Source organism: Pipistrellus hanaki (assembly GCF_964339955.1).
Source record: "Pipistrellus hanaki genome assembly, chromosome: 1".
In the NCBI taxonomy this organism is placed as follows: domain Eukaryota; kingdom Metazoa; phylum Chordata; class Mammalia; order Chiroptera; family Vespertilionidae; genus Pipistrellus; species Pipistrellus hanaki.
In genome coordinates, this window is record NC_140503.1 from 155,978,283 (window position 1) to 155,994,228 (window position 15,946).

At 35.9% G+C, this 15,946-nt stretch overlaps 1 protein-coding gene across 2 annotated transcripts in view; it reads right to left on the reverse strand.

The window, feature by feature from the left end:
* Window positions 1-15,946, reverse strand: part of MMRN1 (multimerin 1) — a 47,408-nt gene that overhangs the window by 6,076 nt on the left and 25,386 nt on the right. For both annotated transcript variants that reach the window (XM_084870020.1, XM_084870021.1), the window contains exon 6: window positions 7,071-9,059. In XM_084870020.1, the coding sequence (XP_084726146.1) occupies window positions 7,071-9,059 (1,989 nt within the window). The remainder of the gene's footprint in view (window positions 1-7,070; window positions 9,060-15,946) is intronic.

The window sequence follows — 15,946 nt, forward strand, 5'->3', positions numbered from 1 at the left end:
TTTCAACTGCCTAGTTTAAGCAAAAAGAAACAATTTATTTAGCTATCTATAAATTTCATGATGTTTCTTCAAACATCAAAACACTAAAAATGTTGATGATTCATATTATAATTTTACAAGTATTCTAAAATTACACATTTGTTACATGTTATACATTTTATAGAATAATCAAAATTATTAGATTATCTGGAGAAAAATGACTGAAACTAACTTCTTTCAATATATCTATGATCTCTATAAAATTAGAAACCAAAGACAAAATAATGATAAAGGATTTCTCAATCGCCAGGATTGTGTGAACTTTAAGAGGAGACATGAGTTAGTGTTTTTGACATTGACACTGCCTGGGTTTCGTAGCTTACACGAAACATGATGTCACTGGCATGGTTTTCTAGAGACCCAATTCATTTCAAGAACACTACTTTCCACAACTTCTCCACCTCAGGCTTCAACCCTCTTCAACTCTTTCCAGTCCATTTATTTTCGTTAATGCAGATCAGTACAACTTGTAGAATAGTTCTGCCAACTCAACATTCTACTATCTTGTGCAAGTAGTATAACTAATCTTTCAAAATGTATTCCCCTGCTCTGAACATGACTAAAATCACATTGCCATTGTCTTAGAATGTTTTAGAAGTATCAATTTGTTCAGGCTTTTGCTTTCTAAACCTTCATATGTGCTTAAATTGCACTCTTCTATTAATCCTACTTCCATATTTCATAAATGTTCGTGTTAAATTTGAAATGATTGGAGAGCTCCCTACATTTTCAAATCACTCTGCCTTTGCTAACATTTGCCATTCTTATTATAATTACTTGCTTGATGTATGAGCTCCATTGAGAAGAGAGACTGTGTTGAATTTACCACTCTATCCACTCAGTATCACTCAATACTCATTCAGAATTTCTTCCATAGGTTTCTGATAAATAAAATGAAGGGGCACATTGTATTGATATCTTCTACTTCATTATTATTTTCATTTATATTATACACAATATTAGAGGCCCGATGCACAAAGATTCATGCAAGAATGGGCCTTCCTTCCCCTGGCTGCCAGCACTGTCTTTGCTCCAGCCAGAGCTGCCTTTTTGCTCTGGCCTGAAGCTGCCCTTCCTATGCTGCCCAAAGGCCTGGAGCAGCTGGGGTGGCTGGGGCTGTGCATCCCACCCCACTTCCAGCCACTAGGTGCCTGTATATGCAAATTAGCTCACCATCTTTGTTGGGTTAATTTGCCTATTCACTCATGACTGGTTGGTGAGTGTCACAAAGGTACAGTCAATTTGCATCTTACTCTTTTATTAGTATAGATGTCATATATAACATTTTTATATATTATTTTACTTTTATTTATTATTTATTTTAACACTTAATTTATATTTTATTGTTTAGTTCCACTTTAGCATCAAGATCATAATTTTTAAAAAATATTTATATTGTTGAAACTGGTTTGGCTCAGTGGGTAGAGCATCAGCCTGTGGACTCAAAGGTCCCAGGTTTGATTATGGTCCAGGGCATGTACCTTGGTTGTGGGCACATCCCCAGTAGGGGGTGTGCAAGAGGCAGCTGATAGATGTTTCTCTCTCATCAATGTTTCTAACTCTCTATCCCTCTCTCTTCCTCTCTGTAAAAAAATCAATAAAATATAAATTAAAAATATTTATATTGATTTTAGAGAGAAAGGGAGAGGGTAAGGGTGAGGGAGAGAGAGATAGATACATGGATAATGAGAATGAATCATTGATTGGCTGCCTCCTGCACACCTCCTCCCCCCACCAGGATTGAGCCTACAACCTGGGCATGTGACCTTGACCAGAATCAAACCCATGACCCTTCAGTCCACAGACGATGGCTATCCACTGAACCAAACTGCCTGGGGCAAGATCATCATTTTTATTTCTTCATTTAAACAATAACTTTGCAGAAGGCAGGTAACTGATCCCTACTTAGAGCAGAGCAGAGTTTCCAACAGATTAGTGAGGGAGGCTGTCATTATTTATTACAAATAAATATGTTGCCAGGCAGGACTTGAACTTAGGTTTCCTGGTTCCAAAATCAGTGCTCTTTAGTCATCCCAACTGCCTTTATGCAGAGTCACAGAAATTAGAAATGGTTTCAAAGTCATATAAAACACTTAAATATTCACTAGGCACTTACTTATTTTTCTCTCTTAAAATGCTTATATTCACAGCAATTATAATTTTAAAAGTTACATTTGGTATATGACCAAATATTTTATAGAATGTAATCTTCCTTAGAAGAGAAGATATATCTTAGGGGAAATGGTTAACATAAAAAGGCAATGGTCTCCCAGCAGGAGCCTGGTATCCTCAGCAATGACGCTGCTGATGTTATATTACAATAGGATTCAGCTCCCTTTGGAAGGCAAGCAGACAAACCTTCTCTGCAGGGACAGGTCTGCCAATTGCTATACAAACAAATCTTCAAAGATTAATTAAAACCCTCTTGGTGTCTATTGGAATATTGTTTAGAAAAAAATCCAATATTTAGACGAGAACCAACCGGAACAGCTTATCGTCATTGTCTTAGGAAGATCATAATTAGCATATCTTGAATGTAGGAATGGTTCAAATGGAAACGATAGGGATGAACACTCTAAATTTTGCCTTTCTGTGAATAATTGGTGGTGACTTGCAATGACAACTCCCTACTGGTCAAACCACAGAAAAGTCAAACTGAGAAGTAGCACCTTTAATTCTGCCTGGTCAGTGCAGAAACAAGGGGCCATATTTGGATCCTCTAGAGAAAAAATTCTCTGGGAACATCAACTCTGCTGTATGGAATATTCAGATGTGGTCCCACTCTTGAACAGATACAATGCGTCCAACAGAAGCAAAAGGAAGAGAAAGGCAGGTGAATATGCTCCACAATCTCTTTGAGAACAGAGATTGAAGACTGGGCCCTGAGTCCAACAGAGCAGGAGTCAGGCTCAATCACCTACTACGTAGCTGCATGACCTTAGATAACTTTAAGTCACCCATCGGAGGGTTAGTTTACTCATCTTCAAGTAAGAATAATGATAGTTAGCTCATAGGTATTATTAAATGAAGTAATGTGTAGAATATAATCTATACAGTGCCTGGGATATACTAAGTACTAAGTAGTATCAAATATTATGTTATTATGTTATTATCTACTCCCTGTCCTCCTCTCTTCCTGTCCTCTCTGTCCTCTTCCCTGTCCTCCTCCCTGTCCTCCTCCCTGTCCTCCTCTCTTCCTGTACTCTCTGTCCTCTTCCCTGTCCTCCTCCCTGTCCTCCTCTCTGTCCTGTCCTCTCTGTCCTAGGCTTCAAAATAAATTAGGTATTAAAATTAAGATTAAACATGTTTTGTCTTTTAAAAACATGTTTCTATGATTTTTCTTCCTACAAATTGCACATACTCGGCTATAATCTGAATAATATTATCATGAAATTTATGATAATAATCAATTATCTTGTGGTGTTAGTTATATAGGGGTGCAATGTAGCTGCATGGCATTTATAATATAATAGCAAAAGTTAAAGAAAATACAGCCAAATTTATCCAGAGTATCAGTGTGGTCCACCCTGGTATTAAATAGGGTATCAAAGGCAGTAGTTGGTTTTGCAATTTATTTATTCTTGTAGGAGAACTTAGCCTGAGTTCATTGGTTTAATCACTGTGAACAGACTTTACCTGCTCAGCTGTCTAATGAATGCCACCAGTGTTATAGCCCATGGAAACAGGGCTGGCTTAATGAACATGAATAGCTTTGTACCCACTTAAAATTACGTTGCTGGTCCTACATACAGTGACTATCTACCCAAAGCATTAAAGTGAGTCAATGTATCTTTATTGCCCTAACATTGTTTTTTGTTGCTGTTGTTATCTTTACTGAAATAAAAATAAAGAACTGTTCATTAATTTTTAACTACAAGCCAAGGTCAGGAAGTAATTTTATCAGGGCATCATTGCAAAAAAGAATCAGAGCTAGGCTAATTATTAGTCTATTAAGCCCCAAAATTATAAGCACCTAAGATGCATTCTTTACACTATAAAAGTCTACAGGTTCTTATGCCCTATTAAACTTTTTAACTCCATTAATTTTGAATTAATATTCAAAATTTTATACATACTGCGTAGATCCATGTATTTTTTAGTTTAGGGGGGAAATGATGCAGTTTGCCTGATATATGATTGTATATTCTATAGAGCTTAAATGAAACTCATTTGCAGTAATCACAGGAAGAGCAAGGATTAAAATAGTATAGAAAAAGAACAACTCATAAAAGCATTATTATAGAACATCTGAATATTGAAGTACTACCTTTCTCCTAGAAACATATACATCTAAATCATTTGTTCTGATTCCACTGCACAAGGTTAGTTCTCCTGGGTCAGATGAATTTAAAGGGAACATAAAAAAATACAATAATTTAAATAGTCAAGAGACAATTCAACTTTGTATTTTTTGTGATTTTTAATATTATTATAAAAGCTTTCAGAGATTAAATGAGTCATCTTACGTGAGGATAAAGACCACCCTTTGTAATTAAAAGGCAACAAAATTTACCCAATTGAGTATATAATTTAACAACAGATATACATGGTGGAGGCAAAAGTAGGTTTGTAGTTGTTGATATGGAAAATAATACAATAATAAATAGTAATACAAGAAAGAATTCTGTATTTCACATACTCACAACTATAAACCTACTTTTGCCCCACCCTGTTTATGAGGGGAACACTGACATTTTCTTTAGTAGGAATCAGTAGCTCTTCTTTTCACTATGGAAAGATTATTTAATATTACTCACATGCCAAACATATTCCTAAAACACTTCTTTCATCAGAGAGACTATTTGTTTATAGGCATTACACTGAATTTCTCTTTCTTCCCAAAAATATGGCCCTTCTTCAGTGTTTATAAACATCTGTTAATGGTACTGCTGCTCTCTCATTTCCCAAGTTCAAGACCTTAAAATATTCTAGCTCTCTCCTTCCCCAAGTGCCCAGCATTCAAGCCGTTAGCAGCTCACATGTTTTTGCAGTGATGCAGTCTGCAACATATTTCTACCAATAAGCTCAATAAAACATCTACTGCACTCTCATCAATTGAAAGGAAGAAACACAGTTTCTTCGGAGAATTGAACTGACTTAAGGATCTACAGAAACTTACAGGAACAAATAGGACCAGAATCATCATTGGTTGAGCCTCAGAACATTAATGTTTCTACTGTCCCTCTTCTGTTTCTGTTGATTTTACTTTCACAACATTCCTCACCACTGTTCAACTACCTCTTCCTTTGATCTGTCTCTTATTGCTCTTGCCAGTAATGTGCTAGCTAGTATTTTTAACTTCCTGTTTTGCAGTCAGGCTACACACTACTACTGCTGCTAGCTTCATGCTTCTGAGACCGTTCTTATCACACCCAAGCTTCTGTGCCACATTTTCAAAGATCACTTTGTCTAAATGCCTTGTAAGTGCTATGATCTGAGTGCCCCCACCCCCCCCAAAAAATTTAATATGTTGAAATCTTAAACCTCGAAGTTTATATTTGGAGCTGAGGCCTTTGGGAGATGCTCATGTATGCATGCCTCTATTAGGTCATTAGGGTGAAGACCTCACGAATGGGATTAAATTCTTGTTTTTACTTTGTTTTAATAGCTCTTTTTACTATTTACTGTTGTTCCTTATTTTTATTTATTTACTTATTTTTAATATGGACACTATTGTATATGTCCCATTTCCCCCTCTTTGTAAACCTCTACCCAGCCCCTGACCCTCATTTCCTCTGGCTATCACCATACTATAATATTGCCTGTGCCTATGGGTTTTGCATATCTGTTCTTTAATTAATCTCTTCTTTCTTCTTTCATCCAGTCCTCCCATACTCTTTCCCTCTGGTAGCTGTCAGTCTGCTTCTTGTATCCGTGCCTCTGTTTCTATTTTGCTCATCAGTTTGTTCTGTTCATTAGATTCCACATGTAAGTGAGATTATATGGCATTGGTATTTCTCTCACTGGCTTATTTAACTTTGTGTAATAATCTCCTAGTACAGGTCTATCCATGCTGTTGTAAAAGGGAAGATTTTCTTCTTTTTTAACTCTGTGTAGTATTTCATTGTGTAAATGTACCACAGCTTTTTACCCCACTCCTCTACTGAGGGGCACTTGGGCTGTTTCCAGATCTTGGCTATTGTAAATAATGCTGCTATGAAAACAGGGGTGCATATTCTTTTGAATTGGTGTTTTTGGATTAGAGTTCTTATAAAAGAGACCCCACAGACGTCCCTCACTGTTTTTACCATGTGAGAACACAGTGAGAAGTCACCAGCTGTGAACCAAAAAGAAGGCCCTCTCTAGAATGCAACCAGGCTGGCATTTTGGTCTTGGACTTTATAGGCTCCAAAACTGTGAGAAATAAATATATTTTGTTTATAAATCACCCAGTCTATGGTATTTTCTCATGGCAGCATGAATAAACTAAAGATACTTAGTGGGACATCCATGGTCTTCTGTGATCTACAGAAATGGAATTCCTGCTTACTTATATATTCATTCAATCAACAGAGTTCCTGTTGTATAACAGACATTTTGCCAGATAATGCCAAAATGAATAAGATATATTCTTGTCTTACTCATCAAGGAGTTCATGGTTAACAGCTTTCTTTAATTACATGTTCGAAGAAAAATGTTCTACAGGAGCAAATTTGATTATTTTACAGGTGTCTTATCAGAAGAAAGTTATGAAACATGTAGACTATATTTATACATATATATATATGTGTGTGTGTGTGTGTGTGTATATATATATATATATATATATATATATATATATATATATATATTCTGAGCACTTATTTTGTAATGAAGCCTAATTTACATAGGATAGGATCAGATTCAAATAATACTTCAATGATCTTAGAATTACATAACTATAATACTTACCCAAGTTCCAGCAACTACCTTTTTTTTTCTTCTTTTGCAACCGCCTTTTATATCTTATGGTGTTCCTAAACCATACAGATCTACTAAGTAACCTTTGAATAGAAAGAGAGATTGAAAGTGGCTTTTCAATGATAACTTACCAGGAGATAGAATGTTGTCTGTGTTTCTTTGGGTTCGGCCGATCAGGACAGTGCTAACATTCACGGCTGGTTTCTTAAGCGCATTGTTTTTCTTCAGCGATAATTTTACTTGCTTCTGAGTCTTGAAAACATTTGCAAGTCCACTAGACAATGACTGGTTTATATGCCAAGTTAAATTTGATAGAGCAATTTGAGTTTTTATTTCAATTATTGACTCTACAAATTCGGTAAGACCTTTCTGAAGAAGTTGAATATCTGGTAGGGAATCATTTATCCAATGAGGTATGGTAGCATTCAGTTTTGATATACGTGCAGAAGCATTGTGACACATTGCTAAAGCTTCATAGAGAGTTTTGTTAAGTAAAGAGAAGTTAACTGAAAGATGGATGGATTTTGCTTCCAGTGCCTTAAATCTAGAATTTAATACCTGCAGTTGAAGAGCCTGGTCTCTCTCATTTGTGGCCACATTGCCTTTTTTTAGTAAAATATAATAAGGTATGAGCAACTTGGTTACTTTAGACTCAATGTCCTGCAACCGAGTTTCAAAATTTATGGAAATCTTTGTGGCTGAGAGTACTTTTTCCTCCAAATGATTCATGTTTTCCTGGTATTTTATCAGTTGGGAAGTGGTTTTATTGACCATTTGATAAATATTTTGGAAGTTGAACTGACTTAGTTTTTCATCTTTAGGAATATCTGCAAGAGCCTTGGCAACTTGCAAAACAAAGTTATATCTCTGATTGTCATTGACCAAAATCTGAATAGAATCATTCAAGTGTTGGAATTGAGGAATGAATGCCAAAATAGTTTCCATATTTTGGCTACAGTTATCATGGAACTTGGGATTGCACTTTATTGTACTCACGGCCTCTTTTAACATATAGTTGTCTTGAACGAAATCAATGGCATTATTTATAATAGTCATTGTCTTATTTAGGCCATCTTCCATTTCTAAGGCATGTTCATTGATACGTCTGTCTAAGGTATCACTATGACTCTGTACTTCATTTCTAAGTAAGTTGTATCGTTTTGTAAGTTCTTTGACTAGAATATTTAGACTATTGACAGCCCTAATCAGATTTTCCACTTTCTTCCTTGTAGCTTTTGCTTCTTTTGGTTGTTCAAATGTTAGTGTCTCTCCAAGTGATGGTCCCTTCTCAAGCAAGGGTTGAAGGATCTGCATATCAAAAGTCAAATCATTTAGCTGCTCATTCATTTCATCCATTTTTTTGTCCATGGGAAAGATTACCTCAGCCAATGTTTGGTTTAAAACTTGTAAATTCTCTTCTGCATCCTTAATTTGAAATTTAAAATCACTTCTACACTTGGATAACACATCTTCCCATTCACTCTTGACAAATCCTTTCTTCATTTCCAAGGTGATGGTGAGATTATTAATCTTGCTGTCTTGGGTGTGCAAATCATCAAACATTTGCAGCATCATCAAACCTTGCTTCTTTATATTCTCATGTAGAGTGGACAGGTACTCAGTGACATTATTGCTAACGGATTCTGCAGCTGGAACATTCTTCTCATGTGATACTTGTTCCATTGACAGAAGATGTTTCTGAACTTCCTTCATTTTAGAAAGGGTCTTATTGAAGGATTCATAATACAGAATGTTCCTTGAGTGTTCCTGTTCTAGAGCTCCTTCTAAATGAGTCTGCCTTGCTTCTAGTTCTTTAATAGGCTTCGCATATGTAAAAGTCATTTCTTGCCTCATATTCACAATGCGATTTTTCAGATCTATTATATCAGTCAAAGCGGGTCTATTTTCCTGCATTAAAACAGACTTTTGCTGGACTTCTATTGAAACCACAGATTCATTAACTTGCTGAATTATGTGTTTGGTGTCTTCAAGGTCCTTTGAGAGTTTTGATACAGTCTTGAAGAGCTGTGCTATAGTCTCTTCCATGCCATTTTGGAAAACTTTAAATTGTTCTTTAACTATATCCTTTACCAGATCGTTAATGCTTTTAGATTTTAGACCTAGAGAAAAAAAGCAATAAACAATAATAAATGATACATGATGATTTTAACAATGTAAACTTTAGATATCTCTAAAAAAGATAAGAAGTTTGAGGCCAAACACTAACAACACATAGTAATAATAAAAAAAAATACCTCTTGACTACACTTATGTAATTTTAAAAATAATTATAGATGGTGATCATTTTCTTAATTCGTAAGTTTGAAGGGAGAAATCAATTGTGGTGTAGAACACACCAGAACCATGAATCTAAGTTCCTCTGGGCAAAAGACATGAAGGAATTACTACTGTTTTCAGTTAACAGACTCTTGTATGCAATGATGCTAGGTCTAGTTTTAATCTTGTATGAAAATAAATGACTTGCAGCTTTCTGCCTTAGTAAATAATACCTAATCTTAGGTCATGATTGTTACTAGGTTTCTAGTAATTAAACTTCAGAGTCTGTGTTTTGAACTTATAAAAACTAATAAATTGACTACAGAGAAATAATTTTATGAGATTCTCAAATGAGGAACAATATGAAACAATAGCTACACCATCCAACAATAGTTTATAATAACAATAAAATAATAGTGAGAGGTCTGGCGCTCACTAAGGCAAATGAAAACAGAAATTCAAGATATACCTTAATCTTATACCATGACACTAATTCTCAACAAAAAGAGAAGAGGCCACTTCCCACCAATGAAGTACATAATAATATATCCTGTATTAGAAAGCATGGACTGATCATAAACCAAGAATTGTAAACAGTTCTAAAAATAGCATTAAGAAAAGGAAGGAAATAAAAAGAGCCCTGCACACTATTCAGAACTGTTTAGAATATAAAGTGAATATTTTAAAATGTAAAAGTTCAAAATGAAACAAAAGCTTTGTTATAAAAACAAAAAATGAGAAAAAATAAAACATATTTTAAGGCATATTTATAATTCACATGAAGCACTTAAAATGAAAGTATGTCCATTCCAAAATATAAGCAATGACCACAATTTAAAATACAGGTAACACAATACAAAGAATTTTAAACAGCAAGGTTTGAACAATGGTATATTAAAAAAATGAGTAATAGCTACTATGAAGCATATACAAGAAATGTGATTATAGGGCTAAAATATAGAGTCTCTACATTTATATATTTTGTTAGCAAGTTTCTAAAAGTATTTATGATGCATGAAAGACTTATAGAAAAAAATATTATGAAAGAGCAATTATATTAAGTAGAATGATGGACTGCTTAAGCATCTTGATATTATTTAATCTGGTTCTAAGACAAAGCTGTAAATGTTGTTTACATGGATAAACATTTTCCTGAAAATCCTAGACCCTAAAGATCAATGAGCAATATTGATATTTAGGTTCTAGAATTTCCAAAACACATATAAAAATTATTATATGTTTCTAAATCTACTGAACACTGAAATAAATTTAAAAGGCAAAAAAAAAATTATGTGAAAATCAATTTGTATGTAACAGAAAAACACACTTATGAAGTATGGAATAGTAATGAATTATACATAGCAGCAAAGTACTAAGGAAAGGCTAAGTTAATTAGAAAATATTACATAGCCACAATTAAGAGAAATTATACTAAATAGTCCTAGCTTTTGTATTTAATACCATGAATAATTACAGCAGAAAAGTTTCAAAGTATTTTTGTTCTCCAAATTTTACACATTTAACCAGTCACGGATTTATAAAACAAATCTTCATTGAGTACATCCTATAAGCTACACAGAAAATAAAATTTGAAAAATTAAATTTCTAATATTAAAAATAAAATGTTAGCTTTACTGTGTGTAGGTGCTTCTCCATAGCGGTTATTTTCATTGAACTTTCTATAGGATTATTTAGTTATTTCCTGTTTGTTAAAATTGTCTTTAGCCCTGGCTGGGTGGCTCAGTTGGTTGGAACTTTGTCCCATGCACCAAAAGGTGATGGGTTCAATTCCCAGTCAGGTCACATACTTATGTTCTGGGTTGGATCACTGGTTGAGGCATGTATGGGAGGCAACCAATCAATCTTTCTTTCTCACATCAATGTTTCTCTTTCTCTGCATTCCTCTCTGTCTAAAATCAATAAAACATTTTTAAAAATTGTCTTTAATTCTCATGACAACAACTTGAAGAAATAAAATAAAATTAATAAGGTTAGAAATCAGACTTTCCTGAAAATTATAATCTTATAATTTTGGCTTTAAAATGTTTTTTTTAATAAATGTTTTTTCAAGATTGCACAAGTAAAACTTAAGTGTGCTTGAATTAATTAATGAATTGTGGACAATAAAAACAGGTGTTTAGTTTCAGGAGGTGAAAAACAACATGATCTGAAAGTCCAAATAAGAATAATAGTACATAAAAATATTGTAAATAGGTAAAGTTCAGTGTAGAACCTTAATCAAAGTAAGTTTAAAAAAGTAAACTATGGAAATGAAAATGAGGTCCTGTAGCTGTTATTTATTAAAAAAAAAAATATTTCATTGACAGAAGTCAGATTATTAGCTCAAAAACTTGTTTTAAGATCAAAAGCTTTTCAGGTATTCTATTTAATAAAACCCTAATATGCAAATCAACCAAATGGCAGAATGACCAGTCGCTATGATGCGCAATGACCACCAGGGAGCAAACACTCAATGCAGGAGCTTTCCCTTAGTGGTCAATGCGCTGTCACCGGGGAAGTGCCACTCAGCCAGAATCTGGGCTTAGGGCTGGCGAGTGCAATAGCAGTGGCAGGAGCCTCTCCTACTTCCATGGCAGCACTAAGAACCAACCCCTTGGCGGATGTCCAACTGCTACCTTAGGCCCGCTCCCCAGCAGAATCCCCTGAGGGGTTCCAGACTGCAAGAGGGAGTAGGCTGGGCTATGGGACCCCCTCTCTTAGTACACAAATATCATGCATTGGGCCTCTAGTATTTCTTTAATTTCCTACCAAAGAAATATCTATATAAAAAATCTGATTTTGCAAAAATACATAAAAATGCTTTATGTTAACATTTGAGTAGGCACATCATTTTAACCCAATTTGATTCTGTTTCATATGATTCATGTGTTTCTACTTTCTAAAAAAGATGATATTGTATTTGGTTAGTTGATAGATATAGTTGATATTAGACACCTTGACATGTTCCTTCCATGATTGTGGAAGGAATGTTTATAACGTTCATAACCTATTCAAATACGTCTCAAAGAGTTGGGGCATTTAATTTTGAACATTTTCTATGGCTGTTAGCAGTTAAGCCGTGTTTCTCACCTGAGAAATGGAGTAAACAAGACAAGAGGTTGTGGTTTTTGCTAGGCAAGCACAGTACCTGAGAGAATGAGTTTATTTTTGTTGCCTGTAGCAACATTCATTAACTATAAGACTTTAATTCTCATAAATGATTGTGCTCAGTTCACAGTTAATGCCTTTCAATGAGGAGGGAATCGTGGTCTTGTTATTTTTGTTGTTATGGGTATATGTTTCCTGTGTTGCTGCCAGAATTTTTGTTAGTAGCTTTACAAGAAGCAGGTGACAAGCTTAATTCTCTCAGGTTATGATAACCAAATCTTGCTAAACAAATTTTATTATGGTGGTTACAGTCAATTATATACTGTTTCTATTTGACTTCTTGTTCCTGCTATTGCTTTGGGGAAAATGTATTCCTAGAAGTAATAGCAGGCGACATGCCAGAAATGTAGAACAGGGCCTTTCTTTCAGTGACTTACTAGCATCAATTATTTACTGGTAGATGATATGGAAATAGAAACTTCCACCTTCTAAAAAAAATATCTCTTACCTGTAAACCACCAGTGAAAATTAGGAAAAACAATAATAATGTACAAGTGATAAAAATGGAACTGTACAGTGAGTATTCTTTTATATGAACAAAATGAAAGGGATCGATAATCCTGAAACTTGGGAACAAACAATAAATCCAGTGACCTGAGATGTTCCTATAACCAAAATACTGTCCTAGAATATCCATGCCCTATCAAGGGCCTACCTGAAAACCCTCTGGCTAATTAACTCCCCCTGATCCATCATTTTATTAGTTGAGATGGCTTCTCTTCATAGAAGCCTCCCCATGTCTCCTTCTACTGGATTTGTTGAAACTATCAATCAGACCCAGTGTACCAAGTGCTTAATACTACCATAGCAATTACTTGCTATTGATAAATATCTGTGGAAGGCAGAATAATCCTGCCCTGTCCAAGATGTTCACATCCTAATCACTGAACCTGTGAATATGTTATCTTACATGGCAAAGGGCCTTACAGAAGTGATTAAGGTTAAGAACCTTCAGATAAGGTGGAGGATCCAAGATGGCTGAACAGGTAAACACCTAACCACAGTCGCACACAACAATTTCAATAAAATACAACTAAAATATAAAATGGACATTACCCAGAACTACAGGAAAGTCGTCTGACTGGAAATTCTACAACGAGAAGCAAGGAGAAAACCAGAAGGAAGAGAGGAGGAGCTGTAAAAGCCTAAGGTACGGAGACACGCGGCACACGCGGAGGGGACGGAGCCGGAGAGGAGGGAGGCTGAATGCCTGGCTGGTATTCCCTAGCGAGAAGGAGATAAAAGTCCGAACTGTGCTGAGCCCCAGTTCTGACTGCTCTGAACCCCAGTTCTAGGCCAGACCCCAGGGACCCAGGCTCATCCAGAGGGAGCTGGGCCATAAGGCGGAACCCCGGGGGAGCGGCGAAAGGCAGAGCCCCCTGAGGTGCGCACATTGTGCGCAGAGAAGGGACGGTTGGCTGTGCCACGGGATTGCCCTGGCGGGAAGGACACAGGGGCTCCAGACTGCTCTGAATGCCACCTCCAATCCCACTTCCAACTGAACTGAACCCCAGTTCCGGGCCCATTGGGGGAGAAACCTGACTGTTTGGTAGCAGGCGAAACTCAAGGGCACCTCACTCTCAGAAGTGCTTGCAGCGAGTACTGAAGGACCCTGAGGAATACTGACACTCAGGAGCTGCATAGGGCGTGGCTGACGGAAGCCAAGGCTGTAGGCTCCACCCTGAAACTCCGCCCCATCAGGGAAGCTGCGAAAATGCGGAGACAAAGAAATAGATCACAAACGAAAGAAATGGAGGATACAAAGTGACTGGATATAGAGTTCAAATCTACGCTTATAAGGTTTTTCAAGAATTTCCTATAAAAGATCGATAAGACCTATGAGGATATGAAAAGAGATCAACTAGAATTAATAAGGAATCAACAAGAAATAAAGAATACATTGTCTGCAATAAAAAATATTATACAGAGTCCTAAAAACAGAATGGAAGATCGCAAGAATCAAGTAAAGATTTGGAACATAAAGAGCCAGAAGACACTCCTCCACAGAAGCTAGAAGGCAAGAGAATCTAGAAAATTGAAGATAATGTAAGAAACCTCTGGGACAACTTCAAGCGAACCAACATCAGAATTATGGGGGTCCCAGAAGATGACAGAGAGCAAGATATTGAAAACATACTGAAAGAAATAGTGACAGAAAACTTCCCCCACCTGGTGAAAGAATTAGACTTACAAGTCCAGGAAGCGCACAGAACTCCAAACAAAAGAAATCCAAAGAAGACAAATCATAATTAAAATTCCAAGAGCAAAAGACAAAGAGAGAATATTAAAAGCAGCAAGAGCAAAGAAGGTAGTTACCTATAAAGGAGCACCTATATGATTGGCAGCTGATTTCTCAACAGAAACCATGCAGGCCAGACAGGAATGGCAAGAAATATTCAAGGTGATGAATAGTAAGAACCTACAGTCAAAAATAATCTACCCAGCAAAGCTATCACTCAGAATCAAAGGCCAGATAAAGAGCTTCACCAATAAAAAAAAGCTAAAGGAGTTCATCACCACCAAACCAGAATTATATGAATTGCTGAAGGGGGTTCTTTCAGAAGAGAAAGTAAATAAAGATAAAAACTATGAACAACAAATACGTAACTATCAACAAGTGAATCTAAAAACCCCAAAAATTAAAAAAAAATCTGATGAACAATATTAACTGGTGAATATAATAGAATCAGAGGTATGGAAGGGGAGTGAACTGACGATTCTCAGGAGAAAAGGGGAGATGGGGATGTGGGAAGAGACTAAACATAAACTGTGCACCTATGGATGAGGACAATGATGGGTGGGGAAAGGGCAGAGGGTGGGGTGGGAACCTGGTGGAGGGGAGCAATGGAAGGGGGGGAAATAAAAAGAGGAACATCTTTAATAATATGAACAATAAAGATTTTAAAAAATAAAATAAAGTTTGTTAGTACAGAAAAAAAAAAAAAAAGAACCTTCAGATGGGATTAGTCTGTGTTATCTAGGTGAGCCCAATGCAATCATGTGGGTCCTTAAAAGAGGCAGAGAAAGGCAGAAGAGTGGGTCTGAGAGATGTCAGGAGGATTCAACTGTTGTTGTGAGATTTCAAAGATGGAAAAAAGACATGAGGCAAAAATGCAGTGGACTCCAGAAGCTGGGAACAAGCCTCAGTTTATAGCCACCAAGACAATGAGACCCCAGTCTTACAACTGCAAGAAAGTGAATTCTGACAACTGAATGAGCAGGAAATAGATTATCCTATAGAAACTCTAGGAAGGAACACAGCCTGCTGTTTTAAAAGGACAAAATTCAGACAAAGCTGATTCACATTTGTAAAAAAGTTATTCCTCTGACCTGAGATGTTTTAGGATATAATTTATTGATTATATTCCAGAAGCTAGATAATTTCTGGGATAATAAGGCACTCCAGATTTATCCTCAATACCTTCAGCAATATTATTGAGACAACCATGTATCTAGCTATGTGGTTAATCATTCCTTAACCTCATCTTTATCCCGAACTAAAGATCAGAATGAAAATAAATGTGACTCATAGTTAAATTTCTTTTAACTATAAAGAAATACC